At 46.8% G+C, this 27,866-nt stretch overlaps 1 protein-coding gene across 1 annotated transcript in view; it reads right to left on the bottom strand.

The window, feature by feature from the left end:
* Nucleotides 1-19,620, bottom strand: part of skila (SKI-like proto-oncogene a) — a 28,862-nt gene extending 9,242 nt beyond the window's left edge. The window contains exons 1-2 of the mRNA XM_061084117.1: nucleotides 18,343-19,620; nucleotides 571-666 (exon numbers count right to left, since the gene is read on the bottom strand). Of these exons, the coding sequence (XP_060940100.1) occupies nucleotides 571-666; nucleotides 18,343-19,464 (1,218 nt within the window). The 5' untranslated portion in view covers nucleotides 19,465-19,620. The remainder of the gene's footprint in view (nucleotides 1-570; nucleotides 667-18,342) is intronic.
* Between the last annotated feature and the right edge of the window lie 8,246 nt (nucleotides 19,621-27,866).

Here is a 27,866-nt window from a genome sequence, read left to right as displayed (position 1 = left end):
ACTGCACATGGCACTGTCAGTGTCATAATCTAATAAAGCTAATATATGCATGCATACATGTGGATCAGGGATCATCCATCAGGCATCAGATGAGAGAGTGTGTGTGTGTGTGTGTGTGTGTGTGTGTGTGTGTTGCAGAAAAAAGATCCTGATCACAATCACGATGAAGAGCTTCTTTCCTCATGTGTGAATGTAAAGTCAGTGTGTGCGCGTGTGTGTGTGTGTGTGTGTGTGTGTGTGTGTGTGTGTGTGTGTGTGTGTGTGTGTGTGTGTGTGTGTGTGTGTGTGTGTGTGTGTGTGTGTGTGTGTGTGAAGTGAAAGGGGCTGGGGGGGTGGGAGAGGGCAGAGCCTTTTCAGCCTCCGTCTGTGTGTGTGTGTGTGTGTTTTCTTGGCCGGTCAGAGAGCAGAAGTGTGCCGCTATGAATGGGTGAACAGGGTGTGTGTCTGTCAGCAGGGGCAGGGGTGGTGACCCTGAGAGCTGACCTGTGTGTAGAGGAGGGGAGGGGGGTAGAGGAGGGGATGGAGAGACTGATGGATGGATGTGTGTGTGGGGGGGGGCTGAAGACTGACCTTTCTCGCAGGGTAGGCATTGGCCATCTTGCCACTGGGTGAGCACAGGTCTGCTGAGGATTTCCTCACCTGGCTCTCCTCCTCCTCCACAGCCTTCTGAAACACACACAGAGAGAGAGAGAGGGGGGGTTAAACAGATGGAAAAACACAATCCAACCTGACAGTAAGGAGGTAGCACAGGAGACATTGGTAAGAATACGGTGAACAATTAAAATGATGCACAGTCTTGTCAGGGCAGAATGGGAACGAGAGGAAGGAATTGGAGGGGGGGTGGGGTGGGGGAAGGCACCACGGTTACAAAAGGGGGGCAGGATGGAGACGAATGGAATTAAAACAATAGGAAATAGAGACAAATGACATCCAAGAGGTAGAAAATGAAGACAAATGGGGACGGATACAGCGTGAGACGGCCGTGAGACAGTATCTGAGAGGAGGAAAGTGGCAGGAGACGGAGAAGTAAAGAGCAGCGACTGAAGGAGACTGAGAGAGGAAGCTCTATGAATAAAACACAAGAGAAGCTGTGCTGATAAGTCAACATGGCTACTACATGGCCTGTCATTAAGTGCTTGTGTGCGTGTGATTCATCGTTACACACGAGGCGTATTCGGAGTCCCGTTCTCGTGAAGATGCATCTATGTATGGGAGCGTTGACTGTTTTTATAATTAATTGTGTCACCTTCGTACCCCGGGAGCCATGTGTGTTTGAATAAATACTGTTGGTGCTGCGTGCGACTGTTTGTGGCTGAATGTGTGTGTTTTTTTTTTCAAATCCAGGGCACGCGCTCAGCGAGAGGCCACGAGCTGATGTAGGTGATGCTTATCTGTGGCAGACAGGCCTGACACTACACACATGCTGCCTGCAGTTAGCGTACACGCACGCACGCACGCACGCACGCACGCACGCACGCACGCACGCACGCACGCACGCACGCACGCACGCACGCACGCACGCACGCACGCACGCACGCACGCACGCACGCACGCACGCACGCACGCACGCACGCACGCACGCACGCACGCACGCACGCACGCACGCACGCACGCACGCACGCACGCACGCACGCACGCACGCACGCACGCACGCACGCACGCACGCACGCACGCACGCACGCACGCACGCACGCACGCACGCACGCACGCACGCACGCACGCACGCACGCACGCACGCACACACACACACACACACACACACACACACACACACAACCAAACTAACATGTAGCACAGGCACCAGAGGAACCAAGTCGCAACATGAACAGCCAGGTAGAACACGGCAACAGAAAGACAAGTGATAGAGAAGGGGGGTGTAGAGAGGAGAGAGAGAACGTGGGAGTGGAAAGGGGGATGCAGGAGTTAAGAGGGCAGAGGAAGAGAGGGATTCCAATGAGGAGAAAAGTGCAAAGGCGGAGAGCCGAACGGAGGGAGAAAGAGGGATAGAGGTTGTAGAAAGCATCAATAATTGACTTACTAGCCTTTAAAAGCTGGTAAAATGACTGCACACACACACACACACACACACACACACACACACACACACACACACACACACACACACACACACACACACACACACACACACACACACACACACACACACACACACACACACACACACACACACACACACACACACAGCTGGACAGTGAATAACAGACAGCATTTCATCACCGGAACTAAAGGATTTTCATCTGTGCTATACATTCTAAGAGACAGATAAACAGCCACAGACAGAACACATTATTGTGGCAACGTGGTATCACCCACCTAGTGTTCATGTTATCTCCTAAAATCACCACACACAAAACATGCACAACACACATCCACACAGACAAAGTTTCTCTACCGTTAATAAAAACATAATAAAACCAAATATTCACTGGTAGCTGCTCCTAAAATGTGAGGATTTGCTGCATTCCTCTGTTTTCTATATTTCACCACGGGCCATATTTCACAGACTGAAAGATTCTCTGCACATGTTTCTGTTTCTGTACAACTACTGACTTGTGAGCGTGTGAATTCATGTGTACTGTACGTGGGGGAAAGTCCCACATTTACAAGGGCATAGAAGAATGAGCACGTGCATGCAAATGTAAAAGGCTCCAGCCATATGCGTAGCCAGGTGTGTGTCTCTGCGAGTGTGTGTGTGTGTACAGAAGGGGGCCTGTCTGCTTCTGAGCGCTTGTGGTTGGTGTTTTTTCCTTTTTTTTTCTACCAGAAGGCAGCACTGCAGCACAGAGGGGAGAGAGAGAGGGAGGTGGGGAGGAGGAAGAGGGGGAGACAGTTATGGGACGGGGCAGACACAGGGAAGGAGGGGACGGAGAGAGAGGAGAAATTGACAGAAACAATAAACCCACTGCAGTGGTGTGGCGGAGGTGAGCTGGACCCTTGTCAGCTGGATCGCCTCCAATATCAAGGTTGTCTGAATGTGTGTGTGTGTGTCAGTGTGTATCGCCCTGTGTGCACACCAACGCTCCAATGTGTCCCTCTCCCCTGCACAAGTGTATGTGTGAGAGACAAACACAGACAGAGGCCAAACCGAGACATTACCACCAGGTCGTCCAGGGGTCTTTTCATGTGCTTGACCCCACAGCTGCAGATGTTGTGTTGGTGAGAGGACTGACAGCTCATTAAAAGGTGGGACTGTGTGTATGTGCGTGTGTATGTGTATGTGTACATATGGACCATACATGTGTGTTCCACTAATGGCTGCCTATGTCTCCCCCTGTAATTCCTGCTTACCTGACAGTTGACAGTTTAACGCCCACCCACCCACCCCCGTTCGTTATTCCTGCTGCTCCACTCTCTCTATTCCTTAATGAATGTGTGCGGGTGCAAACGCTTGCACACTCTCACACAACTGTTTTTCCTGCCCATCTCTCTCTCTCGTCCATTCCACCTCCCCACCCCCCAATGTGCTTTATTAACGCACACCATGCTGTGACTGAGGCCTAATCTGCAGTAATGAACCACCTCTCTTATGTGGGTTGCCTCTGCGACACACAAACACATGTGCGCTACCACTTACGCACACAAGCACACACACACACACACACACAAACAGTCCCCCTAACCCCACAATGTCTCCAGTCCTTTGTCAGGCTGAAGCTCGCCTTATGACAATGTGGATTAGCATTCCACACACTCGCTCAGCTGAACTCTGCCCTGTTGTTCCTAATCACCAGCAGTCTGCCTGCCGCTGCAGATACACACACACACACACACACACACACACACACACACACACACACACACACACACACACACACACACACACACACACACACACACACACACACACACACACACACACACACACACACACACACACACACACACACACACACACACACACACACACACACACACACACAGCTACATGACACACACGGACATGTGAACTTTGTGACCCATTTCTGGAGCCTCGGTTAGGTTCCCCCGACCATTAGCACACATGACGTTTTCTCCAGCCGATGCATTAATGGAGCAGAAAGTGTTTTTCTCCTTGTGTCTGTGTTGCCCGAGTGCTGTTAAATCCGACAATAACAAGCAGCCACTCATAAACGCAGACATGCGTGACCATACGTTACCATACCGTACATGCTGGACAAAGGCGGAAAGTGACGGCAATTCAGCAGCAGCCTTGTGTTTATACAAAGAGCTCCATCTGCGTTTCCCTGTGTAAAGCACTAACATCTTATTTACAACACAAACACGTGTTGCCTCTCTTCATAGCTGGATGTTTACATTAACGGGCCAATCGAAAAGGAGGCAGACATTCACACGCAAGCTTCTATTAACAGTAGACAAAACAAAAATGTGTTGCTTTAAGCTTTACATTATGTTTGTCACTGCTCTGAGCATTTGATTTCCTAATGTTCATAATTAGTGAAAGCGCCATCATATGATCAAAGAAGAGCTGGTTTCAGACTTAATTTATTTTTCAGGTGAAAACTTCAGACGATGTAAGAACGTCTCTTTCAGCTCCTGCCAGTCTCTAATGGTCCGAGCTCACAAGACTGTTTTATCTGTTAGTCGACTTTTGGTGTGATTTATATGTATCGAAGCTGAAGGTAGACGCACACACACACACACACACACAAACACACACACTGCCACGCAGACTGCAAACAAGTCCGAGGTCAAGCTCTCTTCTTCCTCCCCTCTCCGTCTCCACTTCAGTCACGTGGACACTCCAGATGACTGCCGTCTCAGTGCGTGCATAGACACACACACATTTACTCTCGGCTATAAATACACATCCTGTCTCCATACATGTATAATAAAACGCATACAAGGCATGCCCCGCACCACACTCACACACACACACACACACACACACACATACACACATTGAAGTGATGCATTTTCCATTCAGCAAATCTTAGTTTTAAAAATGTAGGAGCAAAATGAAACACATTCAGCAGAGTGATCAGTGAAAAGAAACTCCCTCACAACTATTCATAAATGGAACATAACACTCTTTGAGAACATTTTGGAGACACAAAAAGAGTTTAATTAATCAAATATTTTATTTTAACGGCTTTTATCTTTTTTTATCAGGATATTTGGAAATTTTAAGAGACAAAACAGCTAAAAAATAAATTAAATCATCATTAGATGCAGCCCTTATATCATTTAAGGTATCAGTGTGTTGTTTTCAGCAGGAAACATGAATAGATTTTTCAGAGGATATCATACAGAAATAACTGTGAAACCCTGCCCTGGATTTAAAACACATGGTCACACACACACACACACACACACACACACACACACACACACACACACACACACACACACACACACACACACACACACACACACACACACACACACACACACACACACACACACACACACACACACACACACACACACACACACACACACACACACACACACACACACACACAAAACATGTCTCAACAAGCCTGATGGCAAATCTTATCTAGGGCACAATAAAGGGTGTGCAAGCCTTATTCTGACCTTTCATCCCAGAGCAGGCGGCCTGTGTTGGAGGGTAATGGTGTGTGTGTGTTATTAAAGTCTATTTAAGATCCCTTGTGTGCCCTTAAACATTAACACTGTTGTCTTCACATGTGATGAAACGCTGGCGTCAGTGGTCGTGTATGAAAACTGAACCAAACCCCTGGCGATCACCACGGTCTCGTTCACGGGGGCAGAAACAGAGGGGTTCAAAAAGAATAACTGTGCCACCCACCCATCCTCCCTGGTCCCCCTCTTCCTTCTCCTCCTCCCAACCCCTCCTGAGCCATTCATGCGCCTGGCATTCAAGAAGCGGAGGCAGAGGGCAAAGGAGAGCGGCAGGCAGCAGATGAGGATGGAGTAATGCAGCTCATTCTCATTTCGCCTCGCGCAGGAGGAGGAAGTGAAACAGCCTTTATTTGGGTGCTTTTCATGCGCCCTCACACACACACACACGGGGAAATAGGAACACACATACACAGACGCTCAGAGACAGCCAGTCACGCCCTGTCTGTTTCTAAACCACATCCTGCTCTGCTGCGGTCGTCAACTGTGTCAAAGATCAAGCTACAGATACGCAGATATATATACTTCCTGGACAAACCATGCAACAACAAGATATTGAAGCTTCGAGGCTCCAAAGTTCATGTCGTCTTTTGCTCGCAGTTAAGATCTGACTTATAGACCTTGTGTCTTTCTTTGGGACGTGGGTATATATATATTATATATCGCACCGACCCCCACGCAGACACTAGAGTTCTTGATATGGACGTCTTAAGCCAATGAGCTGCACTTTGTTTTAGCGGCCAAATCAATAAAAGCCCACAGGGGAAGCAGGCGGGCAAAAGTGGAGGTTTTAAGTACTCTCATTAACTCAACACTGAAAAGAGAATGTAGATGTTCAGTTCTTGACTTGTTACCCGAGGGGAATACTTAGATCTTCAGTTGTTGTGTATAAAGGAATAAAAGTTAAAAAAGTCCCAAAAATGAGATATTACTCAATCGTTTCAAGACAAGAGGCCACAACCACTTGTCTTGTTCGGCCCAGACTTGACATATTCCTTAACTAACAGCAGGACACAGACGAGGACAGGTCCGACAGGTGGACAGTAAGACAAACAGGTGACACAGGGAAACAGGGAAGTAGAGACAGAAATAAAAAAAAAGGTCGCGCAAAGACAACATGTAACTGTGTGTCTGTTTGTGCCTCCCCTCAGACACATACACACACACACACACCTGTTCCTCCGTCTTTCCAAACACAACGAGAAAACAGCCGAGCTAGACAAGCACAGTGATAAGGATCAGCCAGACTAGTCATGCCAGAGTCACACACAGACACACACACACACACATACGTACACACACAGACGGAGAGAGAGAGAGATAAGAACAGGTTCCTTCCCAACTTGCTTTGGCTTCAGGCCTCGGGCACATTTTTGCGTCACATGGGCGATCTGTCTAGACAGTCATCACACACACACACACACGCACGCACACACACTGAGCCTTTCCCCTCCCTGCCAACGTGTTGAACGCCTTCGTCTACAGCTCCAGCTCCAGTCAGCCATTTTACAATCCACCCAGCCTTGATAGCTAGAGCCAGTGGAACTGAATGGAGGAACTGTTAGTGGGAGTGTATGAGTGAAAATGATGCAAGTTATAAAAGTGAAGAAAGTGAGGAATCCCCCCCCCCCCCATGCTTCACCACAGACAGGCGCTTAATATGGAAACCAGCTACAGTATTCCTCTATGATCCTTTACATAAAAAGCAGCCTCTTTAAACTCTCTCGATCAATTTTTCTATTCATCTCCCCCCCTCTCTCTCTCTCTCTCTCTATCTCTCTCCCTCTCTTTGTCTCTCTATTCTGTTTCTCATGTTTCACAGTCAAATCCCAGGCGGACGCCTCTAGTCTTTATTCACTGCAGTATGAGCCGGGCTGTAATAATGTTACCTCATGAATGGACAAATTGTCTGACGGGAATACACTAGGCCACACAGTCTGAAGTAACCCCCCCCCCTTGTCTCACAAACACAGTAACGATTAATTTTTATTATCAATTGATCTGCCAGTTACATTTTCCATTGATCAGTTAATTGTTGAGGTTATGGATGGAGTCTGACAAAATGGACCAAATGTCCATCGCAGTTCAATATGGCGTCCGAAGAGGTTTAGGAAAACAATCAAATGGAGACATTTGATTGGCTAAAACTAGAGCTTCATTTATCCTTTTTCCTTAATTCGTGGATACAATTAATTCCTGTTCATTTCTTAGTATTATTGAGATTACTAAGCTTCTAGCTGCCATAATGATCATGGTGACAATTAGTGCAGATCGATTAGCTGGTCGACGGGAAATTAATCTAAAACAACTCTGATCATTATTAATAATTGAAGTCGTTTATCGAGCTGAAATTCAAATTGAAATCTTCCGGCTTTTATTCAGGCAGAATAAACTATGCTGGTAATTTCATGAACGGAGTAAGTATATAGAAAAATAAGATAAATTTAGATCCGCTCATGCAGCTAGGATTTATGATTCATCCTGGTGAGAGATAAGCTCAGTGTGAAGGGTGAGAGATTTTAGATATCTGAAATTTCCTGTTTGTCCTCTCAGCTGCTGCATCCCAGGATGGAGATAAGAGGATGCTTTCTCTTTTACCACGTCACTTCATGTATTATGTGAAGGCATAGTGTTTCCGACTGTAAAATCCATATGATATCTGAACCTCATCTCCCCCCTCCCCCCCCAAGATGTATTATTATGTTAAACATGAAGCATTAAACCTCGTCTTCAAAGTGTGGTCAGTGGTTTTCATCCCATCTACACACACACACACACAAGGAAATTGAAGTATGTTTGAGTCAGTGAAGGGCATTCAAAATCATCCATGTGTAAGAGAGCATTCTATACTGTACATGTGCGGCTCGCCGTCTCTCGCACAGCAGCTCAGCGTGTGTCTGTGCTCTACTTTCCTTCCCCGCTGCCCCCCCAGTGTGTTAATTACCAAAGCTGCCAAGGCTCACCTATGTGAGTCAACCAGGCCGGGAGACACGCATCCAAACACGGATACACACACACAAGTAAACAGACATCCCATCAAACAGCAGCTCCATCAAACAGCAGTGTAGGAGGACGAGGAGAATGACGTAGTTTACCGCAAGCAAACTGTCGTGCACACGAGCAAACACACTTCATGCTCCCAGGAGAACACATCGACTGAGAATGAGGCCAGTGGGCCCTTGTCTTGTCTGAGGATGACTGTACTCATCATTTGAGCTTAAGCAAAGGCCAATGTGTGTGTGTGTGTGGGGGGGCTACAGCATCTCTGAAAGCCAAAGAGAAAGACTAAAGAGGAGTTAACAGGCATGAGACATTGTTTGGAGGTAGGTTACTGGTTCAAATCAGTAATTAGGGATACACATGCTGCAATAAAAAAAACAGCAACAAATGAACAGCCTGGTTTTCTTCACAAGGAAACTGGGTTCACTATTCGAAAAGGATGAAACAACTCAGAGTGCTTGGAGACAGTGGGGAGTGAGAGAACTGCAGAGTGAGCGAGCGTTGCTAAGCAGACTGAAAGCCGAGAGAGGCTGTCAGCAAGCCAGCAGTGCACTGCTATCACTACACAGAGAGAGAAAACACAAAATGGAGACACTGCCCGACCCTCTGTCTTTGCAATAAATTACACAGCATTCACTAGAATGCCTCAAAAAACATGCCGAGGCCTGCATGCCCCAGCCATTCTGCGTCTCAATCAGACCCAGCCACAGCAAGCTCATCAGAATTTGGGCTGATTGCCATTTTAAGTCTAGACTTGAAGCAATCAGATGCCAAAATTATCTCATGTTTCTGGGTGAAAGGTGGAAATAAAAACAAATTTCTCGTGATGCATCTCTACAGACAAGTGTGAAGAAATACAGGCTTCACATTTGAATAAGTGAGTGGTAAATGCAAGAGTTGTAGCGGCCTCAGACTAAAATCCCCTCTTCCCTATAGCTTTAGTATGCAGTCAGAATATCGATCTGTGGTTTGTTTACTTCCTCCTCAGCGCAGGAGGCTGCTCTGCTGTAATGTGGGATACTGCAGTAAATGTCAACGCTTGGTTGGTTATCACCGTCTGCAACGAGAGAGAGCAAGACAGAGAGGGAATGAGGGTGAAGAGACTGACCCCCCCCCCCCCCCCCGATACACCCGCAGCTCTACAAAGAGAAGGATCCACCTGGCCAAAACGCCTTGCATGGCTAAATCTATCAGAGACACACTGACAGACAGACGGTTAAACCCGAACAGGCCCAGGGTCCTCGGACTGTTCTGCAGGGAGCTCAGGTCTCATCCATATTACATGCAGGAGCTTGTTTGAAGCTTCTCCTGCTCGTCTCTGCATGGGCAGCTTGGCTTTGCTGTCCAGGCCCCTCGGGCCCGCCTGTCGCTCCCACACACAAACACTCAGACACACACACACACACACACACGCACACACACAAACACTCAGATACACACACACACACACAGGTCCTGTAATGCAAATCCATCAGCTTCCATGACTCTCCCTCTATTTCTCTGTCACAAACTCTTGTTTTCAAACCAAGTCTCAGAATACCATTATCTCTACTTTCACAATGTGGGTAGGACTGCAGAATTCAGGAGATACATGTACTTTTAATATGATGAAACCTGAATTATCAAAAAGAAAAGCACCTCAACAGTGACTAATGAACATATAAAAATCAACAAGCATTTGGCCAGAGGCTGCTATTCATTTCCGTTCTGCCTGCATCGATCTTGATACATTAATATGACAGGTGAACCCACAGTCCACTAACTCGATCGCCAGACTTTCCTCATTAAAACAGTCACTGTCTGAGGCCGGCTTGACAACAGCCCAGGCAAAGTGCGGCTGTGTTTGGTAAATGTCATTACGGTTGAGTCAGAGCTCTAAGTGAACACACCTGGGCGTACATCAAACAGACTGAGTGAGAGACTGGAACGGTGATAAATCTTTGACCTGGCTCCACTGTGACGCTGATGAGTGGCGAGCAGACCACAGCACTGATGGAGCACCGTGACTCACGCCGCATGATAGAATTGGCGTGGTGAATGGAGGAAGTGGCGGATGGCAGCGATTGCATTTGTGTGCGTGTTTCTGGCGGTCGGTGACCCTTTGACTTCCTTTAATCACGAACAGCGGACTGTCATCTGCACTGTGTCCCGTGCTGCTGCGTGTCTGCGTGTATGTCTCATCTGTCTGACAAGAGATGTCATCACACGGACACATTCTGAGCTCAAGTCATGGTCAAGTCACCGTCTGACACTTTGTCATTCACCTCTGATGACACAAGGACACAAAGTTTGAAACTTGGATTTAAGTGTCGACAGTAACTTTAATTGTTTTATGAGGCACAGATATTTACTGAATAAATAATGAGGGTGTCTGCCAGAGCAACAAACGGTATGAGGCAACCTTGCCAAAATGTACAATCATCTGACTGGAGGCAACATTTTTTTTCTCCCTTACTGTGAGTCATTTTTCTTCAGAAGTACAGCACATATGGCCTCATCCCGTGTCAGGATGCATCTCAGCCAGTACATTTTAATAGTGATGACAAAGAAAATGTCTGGCATAGCAAAGGGCACTTGTCACAGGAACTGGCGAAAATGTAGTCAAGACTGGGAACCACAGTGCAAGGCTTCACTGTTCAAAGGATAAAGTCAAGGGTAACAAGGCTCCATGCTGGCCAAGTCGCCCCAGCAGCAAGGCTGTGTGAATGTGAGCAACAGTGATGCCAGAAAACGAGGTGGACACGCAAAGAATCAGTGCCACATGAGGAGTCGAGTAGAGCTACACACACACACACACAATCACACACCACTCTGTTGCTTGGGCACAGTTAGGAAGGATTGACTGTTTGCTTGAATGCAAGGATGCTGTTTACTACCCAGCGTCAACACAAGCAACTTTTAATTAGGCCTCCACAGGGGAAGTTTACACTGCTATATTATACGATACTAGTACATTCTAAAAGCTAGTATGTAATTAATTGCATCTGGAGGTCACTGACCTTGAGGACTGTCTACTACTTATCCTCTGCTGCAAAGAGGTGCAGTGGGACTGTTGAGGATCCAGAGGGAAACAGCGCTCTATTAACAGGATCTAGAGGAGCTGGTATGAAGCCCTGGGGAATATGAGGCAGCCGAGCCTGTATGTTTGTATGTTTGTGTCTTCCCTAAGAAATATCAGGGAGACAGATTATTCCTGTGAGCCGGCGTGCAGGTGGGAGTTGCGGCGAGATAAACACATCAGCATTCAGCAGGGACGAGGCAGACGGAAACAAAAGTCTGGGTAAATCACAAAATGTCATGAGTGTGTCCCAGTTGCAAACTTTACAGCCTCTTCCTGAGCAACATCTTTCAGACCCCTGGTGAGATGGGGATTTAAAGGGTATAGAGGCGGCCAGCAACTGAAGGGGGAAAGAAACTGTTGGACTTTAATGTTAGTGGAGCAAAGGTGAGCCGGCAAAATAAACGACTAACAGGACAAGTAATCACCAACCCGAGCCTGACAAGTTTGCATAGTTTGCATCTGGTGCGTGGGCGGAAGGTCAGAGCTAGCATGGGCCAGGGCAGCACTTGGCAGCTATTGTTGTGTGCAATTAAGCACATGGGGCCATTTGACAAAAGAACGCGGACACTCCATCGGGCATCTCAAGCAGGATCGCTTCCATATGGAAATGACGAGCGATTTACCAAACACGCAGAACATTACTGGCAAAGTGGCGAGATGGGGATTCCTTTAATCGTACAGACTGACTATTTTCCCATGATTTCCCGGTGTTTGCAACATGCATAATTGATCAGTGTAGTGGCTGAGCTTAATGTGTCGTGAATGTGCCGGGTGGCAGCCCAGCGGGACTCGTGACACGCCTTTGATATCCTGTGTTTATCTCCCTGTCTGGGAGACTAAGGGGGTTGTGGATGAGCATATAAGAGAGGGAGTCTAAGTGCCTATACGTAGTGTGTCTGTGTGTGCGTGTGTGTCCTTGCTGTGTATATGGTGCTCCTATGGAAAGCGCCGTCTCTGGATCGCTCTATTTATATCTTCATTAATCACCGTTCCCAACGGGAAGGCGGCACAGAAGAGTCTTTCAAATGCAAACGTGCTCTCTCTGCTGCACGCACAGGCCGGCTGTCTGCCAGAGTCCTTTTACAGTAGAGATCCCGTCTCCCCGCCCCCATCACATCCACAACCTGCTCGCCTGACTGTCTCCCAGGGACACCAGACAGCGGACGGTTAATCTCTTCATCAAAACGTCACTTATTTTATTTAAGACTTTCCATTATTATAGTCCCATGCAAATCAACCCAACCAAGCATGTGAGACATGTTACAATCCAAGCTTCTTTCTTTTTTTATAGTCTTGTTTGAGCTGAAAGCCCATTATATTCAAACAGGCGGTAGGTTTATTTTTTTTTATTTTTTTTAAAGGGGCTGTAAGAATTTCAGTTCAAAACAATGAAAACATTTACTTGACAGAATGCAAAGAGCTTACTGTTTATATTTGAAGTCAAAGAAATGTATGTATTGTGTTGCTGAAATGTCTTCTTAACCTAGCATGCTAACCAGCTAGCCCTCGGCCCTCAGTCGTACATGAGACCATTGAGGAAGTAGTAACTGTGTGTTCGATATAAACCTCTGTATGCAGTCATCGTGTCTCCTACGCTTTCCTTAAACTCGCAAGGTTATGCTGAGGTTAGATTTATTTGCGCAAGCGTTAGCCCTACGCGAGCGGTGTGAGGACTGATGGTTGTGGAGAGTTGTTGTAACTGGCAAATAGCCATTTAAAAGCCCATGGGGCATTTGTCTGGGAGGGGCTTTGCCAGTTTGTTTAGTCTATGAGGCTGCTGGCAGACATTGCACAGGCTCCACTGTATCTGCTACCACACATCAGATACACACAGCAGCACATTATCTGCTCCTGGTAGTGAGGTGGGAAGCTCAAGCCAAGGAAACAGTCAAAAATAACAAGCTGCAGCCAGGGTGGGGAATTACCACCAGCCGACCAATGATATATTTTTTTAACCGTGGGGTTGTAGCTAACAGGAAACGCTGTGAGCTGGTGTACAACCAGTTAAAGTGTTCAACTAATATGTGGCTGAACGGCCTGTGACCATTGTAAAAGCTGTATTGGAAACCAGAACAATTTGAAAGATTCTTATCTATTAAAGAAAAAGACTGAGAAGTAATGAATTGGTGTTCCTCCAGTTAGCTGGAGTGCTTTTATGGAGCTTCGATACTGGCAATGACCTAATGGTGACATACCGGAGGCCCCTCGGCTCAGCCCCTCCCACCTTTGCGGGGCCCCATTTAGCCCTTTACAACAGGCAGCAAACACTGGCCAGGGCGGAGCATGTTGTGTACAGGGAACATGGACAGTTGTCCATATTCCAAACTATATCCAGGCATGATAGACTGTAGGTTACTCTAGGCCAGCGTTCAAAGGAGTTCCTGTGTGTGTTCTGCATAGTTGGATAAATGGTCTTTGGAAAATTCACAGACAGACATAGAAATATGTGTATGAGTGTCCTGGTGTGGGGTGTGGGGCAAAGGAGAGGGCCGGGGAAATGCGAGCTCGCCACCATGTGATTGGCCGACCAAGAGGGCTGTTCAGGGTTTTGGTTCAGCTCAGGTCTTGGGTGGGTTCATTTTCAACTCGTGGAAAGAAGAGCTGGGCCCCAAGCCCCCTGGAGCCACCTCCCTAACATGGCCGGTTTCATGGAAGAAAAAAAGTGTAAAGTAGTGTGTCACGACGACGGCAGTCAGACCCACATGTCCTGGAATCTCTCATCTTCTTACTTTCATACTTTTTAGATCTCTTACTATATTATAAAATAGCCTCTCTCAGGGTTGGTATGTAACACATTCCCTTTTTGGGTCTGTCTGACACTACTTCTGTTTGTCCTGTCTGAGTTAGAAAAATTAAGGCAGCCAAAAGCAGAAGATGAGGTGAGGTGAACTTGGGAGACAGGGGGAACATGTCTTAACACAGTTAGAAACTTATGCAACACCGGCAGCACCACTGCAAGTGAGTCTCCTAATTTCACCCTTCTTCCTTTTTCTCCCTGCCTCTGTCCTTCTCCTCTATTCAATGTCTGTGTCACCCAGCAACTCGCCACATCCATCAAGGTCGGAGACCCGATCAATAGCCACTGGCTTTCCTCTCATCCGCCGTTCAGACGCACACAAGTGGTCTTCTTGCTTATGTAACGATCGACTTATCGGGTCGTTTGGCTGCTTATTTTGTTACTGTCCACTGATTGGGGCCCAGGGGATACTGACCATTTACGGACAGATGTGGGCCACAGCAGAACTGTCTGCTTCAAAAGAAACAAATGATGATGGGTGAGCAGCACACTGAAAGTCATAAGTCAAGATGTGTGAGGACATGAACCCACGAGAAGCAGGCAGATGGTTGATTGACGTCAAGATGGAAGGAGAGGTAGGAGGAAGAGATAGCCAAGGAAGCACAGTGAACGATTAGCATGTCTGCCAGAATCCAATTAGATGTAGCCCGAGAGAATGACTGACTGACAGACAGACAGACAGACAGAGCAGACAGCCCAGGAGACAGCCAGAGAGTGCAGCTGCACTGGTCTGCGGTAATGAAGTCACTGGTTTTCAAATAGCAAATAGAGGAAGCCAGAGAGATGCAGCTGTCTGCCGTCTGTGCCGCAGCCACTGTGTCAGCCCGGGCGGGGAGTCAGACAGAGGAAGGCTGTTCTCTCCGTCTGACACTTCTGACTCTGGGCCAGAAAAACGCTACAAACAAGGCTGAGGCAAACACGCAGCACACAGCTATGTTCACTATGTTGCTCGCCCATGAGGTTATGCTCGCCAGGGTCCGCAAACATTCCTAAAATATCAGTTTGTGTATCAGTTTATTTGTTCTTACTTGGAAATAGACACGGAAAAGCTTATAAGTCTTGTCAAAAAAAAGCAAGAGATAATCACATGTCATCCAGATGTTTGGTAATACACCGTTTTGCTGTCTGGTAACATGTAACCCGAATACACCAAATGCCCCTTGAGCAACACAGATATTTCACAACGTGGCGGGGACGATCATCAAATTGGAAATTCTGTTACTTCCTGTCTCGTTGGGAAAAATAGAAAAACACCCATTCAAATGAGGACACACGATCCTGTCACAGAGGAAAGTACAAGTGTCTGTCACAACCCCTGTCCGCAAAATGAACCCATTGTTCGTCAGACACTTGAGTAACTCTTGAAAAAACAGTAAGGCTTCTGCTTGTTGCTGTCTGTCGCTGGCTTCTGTCTGTATTTACACAACAGGGCTAGGTAGACATGGAAGCAGAGCCTCAGGGAACAAAGCGCCATTTATAGAGAGCAGGCCCTGGAGTTTTTAACTGCACCTTCTCAAACCAAACACTCCCTACAGGATATGGGACTGGTAGCCATTGGAGAAAGTGGGAAAAACAACTTCCAGAAAGCTCCACTTGTTTGCGTCGCGTCTCTTCTAGAGGTCTCAGAGCTCTTCATTAAAACTATCAACTGCTTGTAAATGTGCACATTGACACTGTGTGTAAACAAGGGCCGCTGGGAAAACGGGTCTGCATTCGGGGTTAGACCAACACACCGAGGTGAGCCGTCTTTCCAAAGAAGCATGTTTGACTATGAGTTGCCTGGCTGGCCTTCCACTAACATCCACTGGGATGTGGAAAGTATGAGTCACACAGCCAGTGCAGTGGAGGCAGCTGGACTGAGTCTGTAGGATGTTCAGGGTGAGAGACATGTCCGTCTGCCTCACTTCCTGCTCAGTTAAACACACACACACACACACTCACACAAATACACACACATAAACAGAGAGTGGTTGGACTGGGAAGGGAACCCCTATGTCCTGACCGAGGGAAGCGGGACACTGCCAGGTCACCCCGTTCTCTGGTCAATGATCTTTCTCACACTCATACATCCGCTCCAGTGGGGGTAGCAGAGTGGCATCCTCCTCTGATGCCAACATTCACCTGCTTCCTGAAGACTCACAGGCCACTGTCTTTCCAGGAATTTACCCTTTTGTGCCTTTGTACGTCTGTCTACAGGGACCTGGCTGTTGCGTAACATTTCACACCATTTTAGGTCAATCCAAACCCACACAAATAACAGAAGAAGGTCAAATCGTGTCCCTACTAAAGAAGTGACAACAACAAAAAGAGAAAAAAACTGTGACTGAGAAATCGCCCCTCGGCACCTGCAAACCGAGAGAACAGACCCCGAGACTGTGGTGAGACAGCGGCTCCACAGAGCCTGGCAAAGTGTGAGAAAGACAATGTGTCATACTAACCACCAGATAGCATCGTATTGCACATACTGAAGTTGGCAATGTCTCAGACATGAGGACACGCATACACACAAAGATAGTGGGACTCGTCATCCACCTTCAGCATATGTTTCTTTGTACCTGTGTTTCCTCTGTGGTATTTAAATGTCTGTGACTCTGAGACAGAGAGTCTACGTCCCTCAAGATAAATACCTTAAAGCAAGGCAAGAGGATGACAATTAGGAAGAGGCGGGACAGCAATGCGGCTGGGACGCTCGACGAGACACCAGATGTTATTCCCAGCACATTCACACACCGAGTTAACCAGACAAGGAAAGAGAAAAAACTGCATCTCCTCAACAAAGATACAAAACACAGCATTCGTTATACTCCACAGTCTGATACCTTCTCTACCATATTTATAAATGAACCTAGCCAGTAATGGTTGTAGGATAGAACCTTTTTGTAAAAAGAATTATAGCTGGCTGATTAAAGCGCCTCCTTTTTTCAACTTGACTAGAAATCAATCCGAGCTGGCGATTAGAGTGTGAACACACCACACCAATCAGACAGAAACACAACCCCAATTTAGAATAAAAAAAAACAGTAAGTGGTCACACACACATCATGAGACACGAACCAGTCCACGGCAGGGAAAGCTTTTCTTCCCTCACTGAATGCTGACTTCTCAATAAGCAAGCTGCCCTTGTGGCGCAGATACTGCACTGACAAGATTTTTTTTTTCAACACAGCAAGAATAAGGAGAATCTGCTAAATTGTCCTCTGTGGAAGATTCTGCAGTATTCTGGGGTTTTTTTGTATTAAAATACAAGTAACGCCATGGAGCCATTTTACTTTCCAAGTAGCAAGAAACAATCCTCACAGGCTCTGTATATAGTTTCCCAACCAGCATCGTCTGTAGTCTGCACCACATTTCCTTTCCAATTACTCAACCTATGTGGAAATCTGCAATCTATTTTCTTTGGCAGACCAGAATATTTGTTTTATTTGTAATCATGTAATTCACACAGGAGTTGAGCTGTGTCTTCCTGAGCCTCATTTATTGGCCTTTTGTTCCGTGACATTCCCAGTGACCTCCAGGTGACCTGAGGGGACAAATGATGCACGTCCCCTTCAGCTGTGACCAGCTGCCCCAACCTCATCTGATCAGACCTGGTCAGAGAAAATGCCACCACCAACCCCCCATTACTGGGTCAACGATGATTTAAGAAAACACCAGCCCGACATTAGGCTAATCAAACATGCTGAACACATAGAATATGAGACTACGTCAGAAAAGGGGTGAAGTAGTCGACCAGATATAGAAACTTTAAGACATTATCCAACTTATAGAATTTTAAAAGGGTTCCAAGGCCGAGAGATGATGAAGGACATTTGATTACATGCAAACAGGCAAAGACACAGGTATCATTCTGACGTGTACTTACTTTGTCTATTGACCTCTTGAGCTGGTAGTGGAACTTCTCTTTGACCTCGTCAAGCAGCTGCTGGAGCCGGGGTTCCTCGGGCGTTCCCTCGTACTTCCTGGCCAGCTGTAGGTAGCAGGGCCACTTGGCTGAATCAAAGCCCCAGTGGCAGGTCCTCTTATCTGGGGACTTGTGCGAGTGCATGACAAACTTCTGCGGGGAAAAGAGCAACTGGCACTCGACACACTGGATGCAGGGCGCCTCGGGCTGGGTGTAGAACTGGGGCACAAAGAGGCCCTGGCACTTCCCCAGACACTGGTGCTCCACCTGGAAGCTGGCTTCACTCTCCTTCAGCAGGCCCTGGGCCGACAGCTTACCGCTGGGGTCGGCAGGCAACGCCGCTCCAGGGCGCAGCAAGGCGTTGCACAACCGTTGTGCATCCGTCAGTGTAATGAGGCCACAGGAAGGTGCGTTGAACGGCAGAATGCCCAACACTTTAAGGATGTGCAGCTGCTCAGCGTCGCAGCGTGAGCAGTAGACGTAGAGCTCGTCGCACACGGTGTTGATCTGCTGCAGCGAGAAGTCGCGGAGCACCGAGTTGAGCACCTGGGGCAGGCAGAGCCGCTTCTCTCCCCCGACCACGAAGCAGGAGATGGACTCCCCTTCCAGCAGCGAGTGGGTGAGTTCGGTGGAGCTGTCACAGGGAACCAGCAGAGGGCCCCCTCCCAGGACAGGAGGGGAGGGCAGGGGGGGCATACCGGCTTGGGAATGCTCGTGGCCGGTACGGGCTGAGAAGGCAGCTGGGCCCCCGAGGGAGCTTTGGCTGCTGAGGGTGAACTGGGCGAGTGTGTGCTTGAGCCCCGGGCTCAGGTCCAGGGCTTTAGCAGAGCCCGCCACATGCAACTCAGCCTGGCCCGCGAAGTCCATGTCCGGGTCGTGGCTCAGATCCTCGGGCTGCTCCCTCTTCACTTTGGGGGTCTTGGGGAGGGAGTCTGTGCTGCGACGCTTCAGGTTGATCTCCGCCATGACTCGCTTCTTGATGGGTGCGTCCTCCAGCCGCTCTCGGTAGAGCCGTTTCATGTTGCCCTTGAATGAGGTCAAGTCTTTGAAAGGGGTTTTCAAACTGGTCTGGGTGCTGGCCATGTCGAAGCACTGGGTTACTGTTGTTTCTGTCAGCTGACTGAGGTCTTGTATTCCCCTGAGTCCTTTTCCTCCTCCCTAAGTCTTTTCAAATGACACAAATCTTCTGGTTGTGAGACACATGCATGTTGTTGACTGAGGTTTGCCGAGTTCTGATCCGTTTCCTGCACATAAAAAAAAGAGGAATTCAGAAAACACAGAAAAATAATTCAGTCCTTCTCCAAACTATAACTAATCAATTCCTTTCCTGCACACGAATAAACAAACTTACATTGTTGTTTTTTCCCCAAATGATTGGGAGAATGAAATACCCATAAGGACTTTAAATGCTTTACGGCTGCTGTCCTGGTTGGGGGCTGAAGAGGTCAATGGCTGTTTGCACGGACCACTAAACCAAATGGCCATTACCATACTTCACACAAACACTTCAGCCCTTGTAATTGAACCCAAAGGGGGAAATTTGCATCCAGGGGTTTTCACTGGAGGTTCAGAAACAAACTTTCTTAGGGGGGCAAAGTGAGAATTTTAGCAAGCGAAACCAGTTGACCAGACATAACAACCTGAGTGAAGTCTCCCCCACCATCCCCACCCCCACCCCATTACATTGTTAATGTAAGGCTGATACACAATGGTGCAAAAAACATTTCGCTTTGCAAATGAAAGTGTCCCCTTCCCCGCCATGTTGTGCCTTCCCCCGAGGTCTGCTTACCCCACGCTGACCCCATCAAGTCGGTGAAAAACAATTGATAAAAGCCTTAACAGCAGTCAGTCTCCTCACAGCGGGGGGGCCGAGCAGCGTGGAAAGGAGTGTTTTCCCTTTTTTTATTATAATCGGGCTTCACTGCGGAATGGCTAAATCTAACCTATTAAAAGGTAAACAACACTTTAACTGGTCGTCGTCGTCCTCCACACCCCCCACCCCACACACACACCCCCCACTACGATTTAAAACGCATTGGAGTTGATGATGCCCACTGCTGCAATATGACGCCGAGACACGAAAGGAGAATTCACTCCAGCAGCGAAATGCAGCATTTACTGGATGTTTCAGGCTGTCGTGAGAAGCAAGGGGATGAAAATACATGTGCACTAAATGCAGATTTCGACGAAGGAAGGATTGATTTAAAAGATGCACATCGGGTTGAATGATACATTTGCACGATTTTTGCAGATTTCAGCATTTCCCATCCCCGGTTTTTTCCCCTTCCTCTTCCCACCGACTGAAATGCTGCTATGGGTGGAAGCAGGAGCTGGTGTCTTTTTAATGGAAACTAGCACCGTGTTAAAGGAAAAATGCATTACCAGAAAAAACCCAACAACACTGCAAAATGTGATTAATCAGAGAGCCCTATATGACGATGTGCTCCCCCCCCCCCATCCTGCCCGGTGTATTACCAAGGGTTTGGCCGAGAACCTCCAATCGGATCCGTGTATTTCTGACAGGTTTTACTACGCCCCGAGGCTGAGGCTGCAAAGACACATTTCTCTCCGGGTTCTCGGTTCCTCCTTTTTGGTGCAAGGACACCGCGCAGTGATGTGATAATAATAATAAAGGCTCCGGCTCGGCTTCATCCCCAGCGACGACCCCCCTCCTCCTCCTCCTCTTCCTCCTCTTCCTCCCCAGACTGCAGCTCGCCTCCCCGGCTCTGGTATGCAGACAGGGCTGATAATGACATTCACTGTCTGGGCTCCGGTCTGGAGAAGGACCGCGGCCGAGCCTCCACTCACACGCCGATTTAGAGAGGGCACGGCGGGGTTAACAACCGGCGGCTACCCGGTGGAGAGAGCTCCCCCCGGGTTTAACGTTCAAATCCCCCGAAACGACACATTAAATCCTTAAATCAAGTGATTGTGGGATTATTTTTAAAAAATCGTCAATAAAGTCAGGTTTTTTTTGTAACATATATTTTAAAAAAATTCGCAAAATAATAATTACAGAATTGCGCATTCTTGTCTTTCAACAACCAGCGCTACGAGCTAGCTTAGCTTCCCCCAGCTTACCCTCGTACAGTCGGCGGATAAAGCAGCGTAGTGGGCTGCCTATGAGCCAGGCTAGCCCCAGCTCCCGGGAGCCGAGCCAGGCTAACGTTACCCGGGTCACCTCGGCAGTGGGACCCGCGGAAAAGCACACGGCACTGGCCCGGGCTCCCACGGCTTCATAGGTCGATAAATGAGCGGATATGTCCGACACAGGGACCGAGAGGACCGGCTCACCGAGCGGACCGAGAGCCGGCTAACCCCCCGGACAGAGAGCGATACAGCGGGCTACACCAGGCTAGCTTCTCCCCCCGGTTCTCCGTGCCTCCACCGCGGCTCAACAAATCCAACTATCCCGTTAATTCCTCCCCGGCTCGGCTCAGCTAACCCACACACGGTTCACACACATCCCGGAGGAAGCTCGGCGGTATTTAAACGAACACTTGCCTGGACGCTGAGGCTGCTCTCTGCGGGTGTCGTCCTCTCTCTCCCGGGCTCTGCTCCGTACTGAGCCTGGAGGACCGTCAACAAGACGCAGCGAGAGGCTCCACTACAGCCGCCGACGTCACGCTGCACACGGGCTGAGGGCGGAGACGTCACCGGGAGGACGGAAACTGTGCGGGGGCGTCTCTCGTCTGGCTGGCCGGCTGTCTGTCTGTCTGTCTGAGTGAGTGTGTTCGTGTGTGTGTGTGTGTGTGTCTGACTGTCTGACGGTCTCTCTGTGTGTGTGTGTGTGTGAGTGTGTCTCTCTGTCTGTCTGTCTGTCTGAGTGTGAGTGTATGTGCGTGTGAGTGTGTGTGTGTCTGACGGTCTCTGTGTCTGTCTGTCTGTCTGTGTGTGAGTGTGTGTGTGTCTGTCTGTCTGTTTGTCTGTCTGAGTGAGTGAGTGTGTATGTGTGTGTGTGTGTGTGTGTGTGTGTGTGTGTGTGTGTGTGTGTGTGTGTGTCTGTCTGTCTGCCTGTGCGAGTGTGTGTGTGTGTGTGTTTGTTTGTGTGTCTCTGTCTGCCTGTCTGTCTGACGGTCTCTAAGTGTGTGTGTGTGTGTGTGTGTGTGTGTGTGTGTGTGTGTGTGTCTCTGTCTGCCTGTCTGTCTGACGGTCTCTACGTGTGTATCTAACTGTCTAACTGTCTATCTTTCTGTCTGTCTGTCTCACATCTGTGTGTGTGTGTGTGTGTGTGTGTGTGTGTGTGTCTGTCTGTCTGTCTGTCTGTCTGTCTGTCTGTCTGTCTGTCTGTCTGTCTGTCTGTCTGTCTGTCTGTCTGTCTTCCATCTGTGTATGTTTGTGTGTGTCTGTCTGCCTCTCATTTGTGTGTGTGTCTGTATGTCTGTCTGTCTCCTATCTATCTGTCTGTCTCACATCTGTCTCTCTGTGTGTGTCTGTGTGTCTGTGTGTGTGTCTGTGTGCCTGTCTCCTATCTGTGTGTGCGTCTGTGTGGGTGTATCTGTCTGTCTGTCTCCCATCTGTGTTTGTCTGTCTGTCTGTCTCTCATTTGTGTGTGTGCTTGTGTCTGTCTGTCTCCATTCTGTGTGTGTGTGTGTGTGTGTGTGTGTGTGTGTGTGTGTGTGTGTGTGTGTGTGTGTGTGTCTGCCTGTCTCCTATCTGTGTGTGTGCGTGTGTGTGGGTGTATCTGTCTGTCTGTCTGTCTCACGCAGTCTGGGACTTGTGTTCCTTCCAGCAGAGGCTGAGAGCAGAGAGAAAATGTTTTTTTTCAAACTGGAATCTTTTTTATTACACAAGATTGTTCTGGTCTTAATCTGAAATGTAACAAATCATCGAGTCAGATGAAGCCGAGTACAAAGCACAACATGTTCCTCTGAGATGTGTGAAGCAGAGAAAGGAAACTGAAAGTAGTGAAGCAGAAAACAAGAAACATATCAAGAATCCCTAGTACAAATATGTCAAAACTGTAATTATAGCTACTTAAATAATGTACTTGAGTAAATATGTTTAGTTACTTTCAACCATTGTCTCTTTTTTCTATAAAAAAATTATCTCATTGAAGGAAAATCATTTTTCACTTTGCTCTTTCTCCTTTTCAATCTGATTTCTCATGTAAAATAACAATCCCATGATTATACATAGGAATCTCAAGGTGATACATTTAAAGAACTCAAATTGGAAGTTAATGCGTGATTTTGAATTCATGAAATGTCTTTTTTGCGACGTAACATTTTCAATAATGTTCCTCTTTGTATAAATAATACAAATTCTAACCATAACACTCTGCTAACCCGAGGGGACATGTTTGAATATCTCATTACCAACAACATGAAAACCCAAAATACTCAGTTTACAAAGACTTAAAAAAACAACGAGGTAATGTTGGATCTTATTAAATAAATAATTATTTAATCCCCAAATTCACCAGTTCTCCCAGACATATAATTTCCACCTTCACTTTCTTTTATAGCCCCTAATCTATATCCAGCCCTCTGATTAATTTTGGCTTGAACTGGTTGTAGGTCAGTTTTATCGATGTGGCCTTGGCTGACATTTGCTGGCATGCAGACGTGACAGTTGCTTTATCTGTGTGGTTGGCTTTCCATCAAGTTTGCTAGAAAAAAAAAAACAAGGCAGAGAGAATGGGAGAGGACAAACTGACCGGGGCAAAAGGGTGGTTTCCTCTCACACCGCCCCCCCACCCCCATGTTTTTTATGGACCTGTCCCCTGCGAAAGGTCACGAGGTCACTCACACAGCCTATTGTGCTTTTTAGTGATGATGGGAGTTAATAAAATCTGAGAGTGAGAAGGTCAAGAATTAGATTTTTTTTTTTTATGAATTATAGCTCATAGGTTTTTATTTGAAGGAGGTTGGAATTCCCTCTGCGACTTCTCCTCTGGCGTGTGATTGGACACTATCATTTACAATTCTCTGTTACAGATTTTTTTATTCTTATTATAATTATGACATGGACCAAGAAAGAGACTAATACATTTATCATTGATCTGATCTAATCACAGTCATTGACAATGCTAGAGACATTAACACCAATTTTCCATTTGGATCTTTAAAATAAAGGATATTTAGGGGCTGGTATTTATGATTTGGTACAATTCTGGAGCAGATTAAATGTGTTTTCATATGGGAGTATGTTCTCTAGTTACTCTTATTTCTGTTTCTGTTTATTACTTAATGATATTTTTCCCTTTCCTTGTCAGAATCAGAAGAAGTATTGGATATTTCCGAATTATAGCTCATAGGTTTTTATTTGAAGGAGGAGGTTGGAATTCCCTCCGCGACTCCTCCTCTGGCGTCTGATTGGACACTATCATTTACAATTGTCTGGTTCAGATTTTTTTATTCTTATTATAATTATGACATGGACCAAGAAAGAGACTAATACATTTATCATTGATCTGATCTAATCACAGTCATTGACAATGCTAGAGACATTTACACCAATCTCCCACTTGGATCTTTAAAATAAGGGATATTTAGGGGCATATATTTATGATTTGGTACAATTCCAGAGCATATTAAATGTGTTTTCTTATGAGATTATGTTCTCTAGTTACTCTTATTTCAGTTTCTGTTTATTATTTAATGATATTTTTCCTTTTCCTTGTCAGAATCAGAAGAAGTATTGGATATTTCCGAATTATAGCTCATAGGTTTTTATTTGAAGGAGGTTGGAATTCCCTCTGCGACTTCTCCTCTGGCGTCTGATTGGACAATATAATTTATAAGTCCTGTCAAATCTCAGTCTGCAGAGGTTGTCCTGCCCTGGCTACACAGGCTGTGGGTTTTCTTCTCTTCCAGCTGGAGTACACCCTGGCTGTCTGCCGGAGCCACAGGCGTCTGTGAGCCACACAGAGGTTTGATAAAGCTCTGATAAACAACACCGCTCGGCCGTTTTTTTTCCGCCGCAGCCTCTCTCTGGCTCGCTCTCTGACAGCAAGGTCAGCAGTTGTATTATGAGAGCAGATGTGCGTACACCCCGTCCAGCCCCAGAGAACAACAAGGGGGGACATTGATTTTCCTGTAATAACATCACTGTGCACTGCGGGGAGTAGATTAATCTCATATGTGCAATAATGCGACCAGCGCTGATTGTTCATTAGGGGAATGAAGGAAAAAGCAGGAGGATGATGTAGCGTTTACAGTGGTGTGTGTGTGTAGGTGGGGGGGGGGGGTTCACACATAGAGAGAAACAGACTAACACATTGATAAGCCTGTCCATTAGCCCCCCGACTCTGTCTAACTGTTATTGGACTCAGGACTAAGTGGGCCCTGGGGGCGGGCACCTCACACTCCTTTTCATACATCTCGTCTGGAATCAATGGTGGATATTGAAATATGTCATGAGTTGTTCAGTGGATGTGTCGGTAATTTGGGGTAATGATGCTCGCTCGGGTGGTGGTCTGAGGTCGGGGGTGTGGGCGTAGGAGGACGGACTCTGAGCACATTTCCTGCCCTGTGATGTGTGTGAGCAGCTTGCGTCAGGTCTCCTATCGCAGCCACATTAAAAGGAATGTGCTGTTCTTTCAGTAAATTACTTTAAAGTATTTGGTGTTTTAAATAAGAAGTGGTCTCAGCATCTGGCTCTCAGGAGGTAGACACAATAAAGGAAAATCTGATGTCACCACGGCTATAAAGGTGAACTGTGTTGGATACCGGTGAGTGGTTTTATATCTGCACCGTGATGGTATTCCAGCGATGTGTTGCTCATGTAAACATCTTCTCCTTGTTTCCAGAAACCTGGAGGTGCTCCGTGGATCAGTCTGATAAAAAACAGTCTGTGGTATTCAAAACACCTCCTATTGTGGAAAACTAGTGTTGTGGTTATAATGGCTAAAGACACACTAAGCCATCACGGGACATTAGGTTGGGCCATGTCTCTGAACAGATCTTAGGATGACGACTGTTCATTGTAGAGCTTCTTCTGCCTGGAATAAACTTTTGGTTTTAGAACACAGGACAAGATGGTGAGTATCCCTCGGATGTTTGAAGGTCTTCCAGAGCAGCCAGATGTTCACAACACCAGGGATCACCAGCAGATGTTACCGACCATGATGTTAGGGACAGATCATCGGACACCTGAGTGTTATCGGGTGTCCCTAACATCTTGGGGGGCAGTTGGGGTCTGTCCTCCTGATCCAGAGCCATTTATGGTTGAAGATGATGCTTATCAGAATCAGAATCAGAAGGTATTTATTGCCAAGTAGGTTTACACCTACCTGGAATTTGCTCTGGTTATTGGTACATACAATGAACATAGAGACATAAAAACACAATAAATACACCACACATAAAAACAATAATAATAATGAAAAAATGAATACATTTACTCACTATTTACTTCTTATTTACTCACTTTTTCTAATATTTATACAAGGTAGCATTTGTTTAGACATAAACATATCTATATAGAAATATATAAAAGATATAAAAAGTGAAGTAAAAAGTGAAATGCAAAATGCAAAAAGCAAAACAGTAAACAGCGTCAAATTGCGATATGCAATGTAATGCAGTATAATATAATATAATATAATATAATATAATATGTGTTAATTTAACACATCCTTGAGGTGTGGGGGCAGAATAAAGGTCCAAGTCAGGTGGGGGTCCCGGGCCTTGTTGATAAGGCCAACTGCAGTCGGGAAGAAGCTGGTCTTGTGGCGAGAAGCTGGTCTTATTTCACTAAACTCAGATTCAGAACGCAAGATTTTACAAATAAATTAGTAAGTAAGTTCAGAATGTGAATTTTTCTTCTGTTGACATAAAGAGTTTTACTTAAAATGTTTTACTTCTTATGTCAGATCTTTCCACTCTTATTCAATCAAAGCATTCTACTTGAGCACGTCTCCTCTATTATTCTACATGTAAGCGCTGTGCGTCTAGCTTCAGTCTGGTGGTGATTCTGAAGTGCTGGTCATGAAGAATCGTCTCAAGTGTCGAGTAATGAAACAATATTATTACACTCACTGAAGTAGCACACACCAATTTGCAGCTCACTTACAGGGAGGGTGGAACACGTGTGTATTTAAGTACTGATGCTGGGAATCACTCAGAACAACTCATTACCTCCTTCCTGCAGCCAGGAGCTCCAGTAAACGCGGCGCGATGGCGTGCACGCCGAGCCAAATCGAACACTGGATGCACCTTAAATTGCAGTGTGTGTTTTACTAAGGGATTGCATTTAGCACCAAGTATGATTCTTCTGCTGCCTAATTAATCCCTTCAGGGACGGAGTAAAACACCCAACAAGATAACAGCAATTAAAACAGGATGTTTCTTCAGATCCTCCTCCGTTTTACTTCATTAATTATACAAGGTTAGTCTTCCCCGAGTCTTCCACAGGGTGATGGTGGAGCCACCGTGCCGGGGGAGGCGTACCCCCACTCTCCAACAGAGAGGACAGAACCGTGTCAAACACGCCGCCATGGGAATACAGAATTATGCAAAGGTATTTGTATAAGCTGTTTG

Source organism: Limanda limanda, chromosome 13, assembly GCF_963576545.1.
Source record: "Limanda limanda chromosome 13, fLimLim1.1, whole genome shotgun sequence".
NCBI lineage: Eukaryota > Metazoa > Chordata > Actinopteri > Pleuronectiformes > Pleuronectidae > Limanda > Limanda limanda.
Note: the sequence above shows the minus strand (reverse complement) of the source record. Positions and strands in the feature narration are given on the sequence as shown.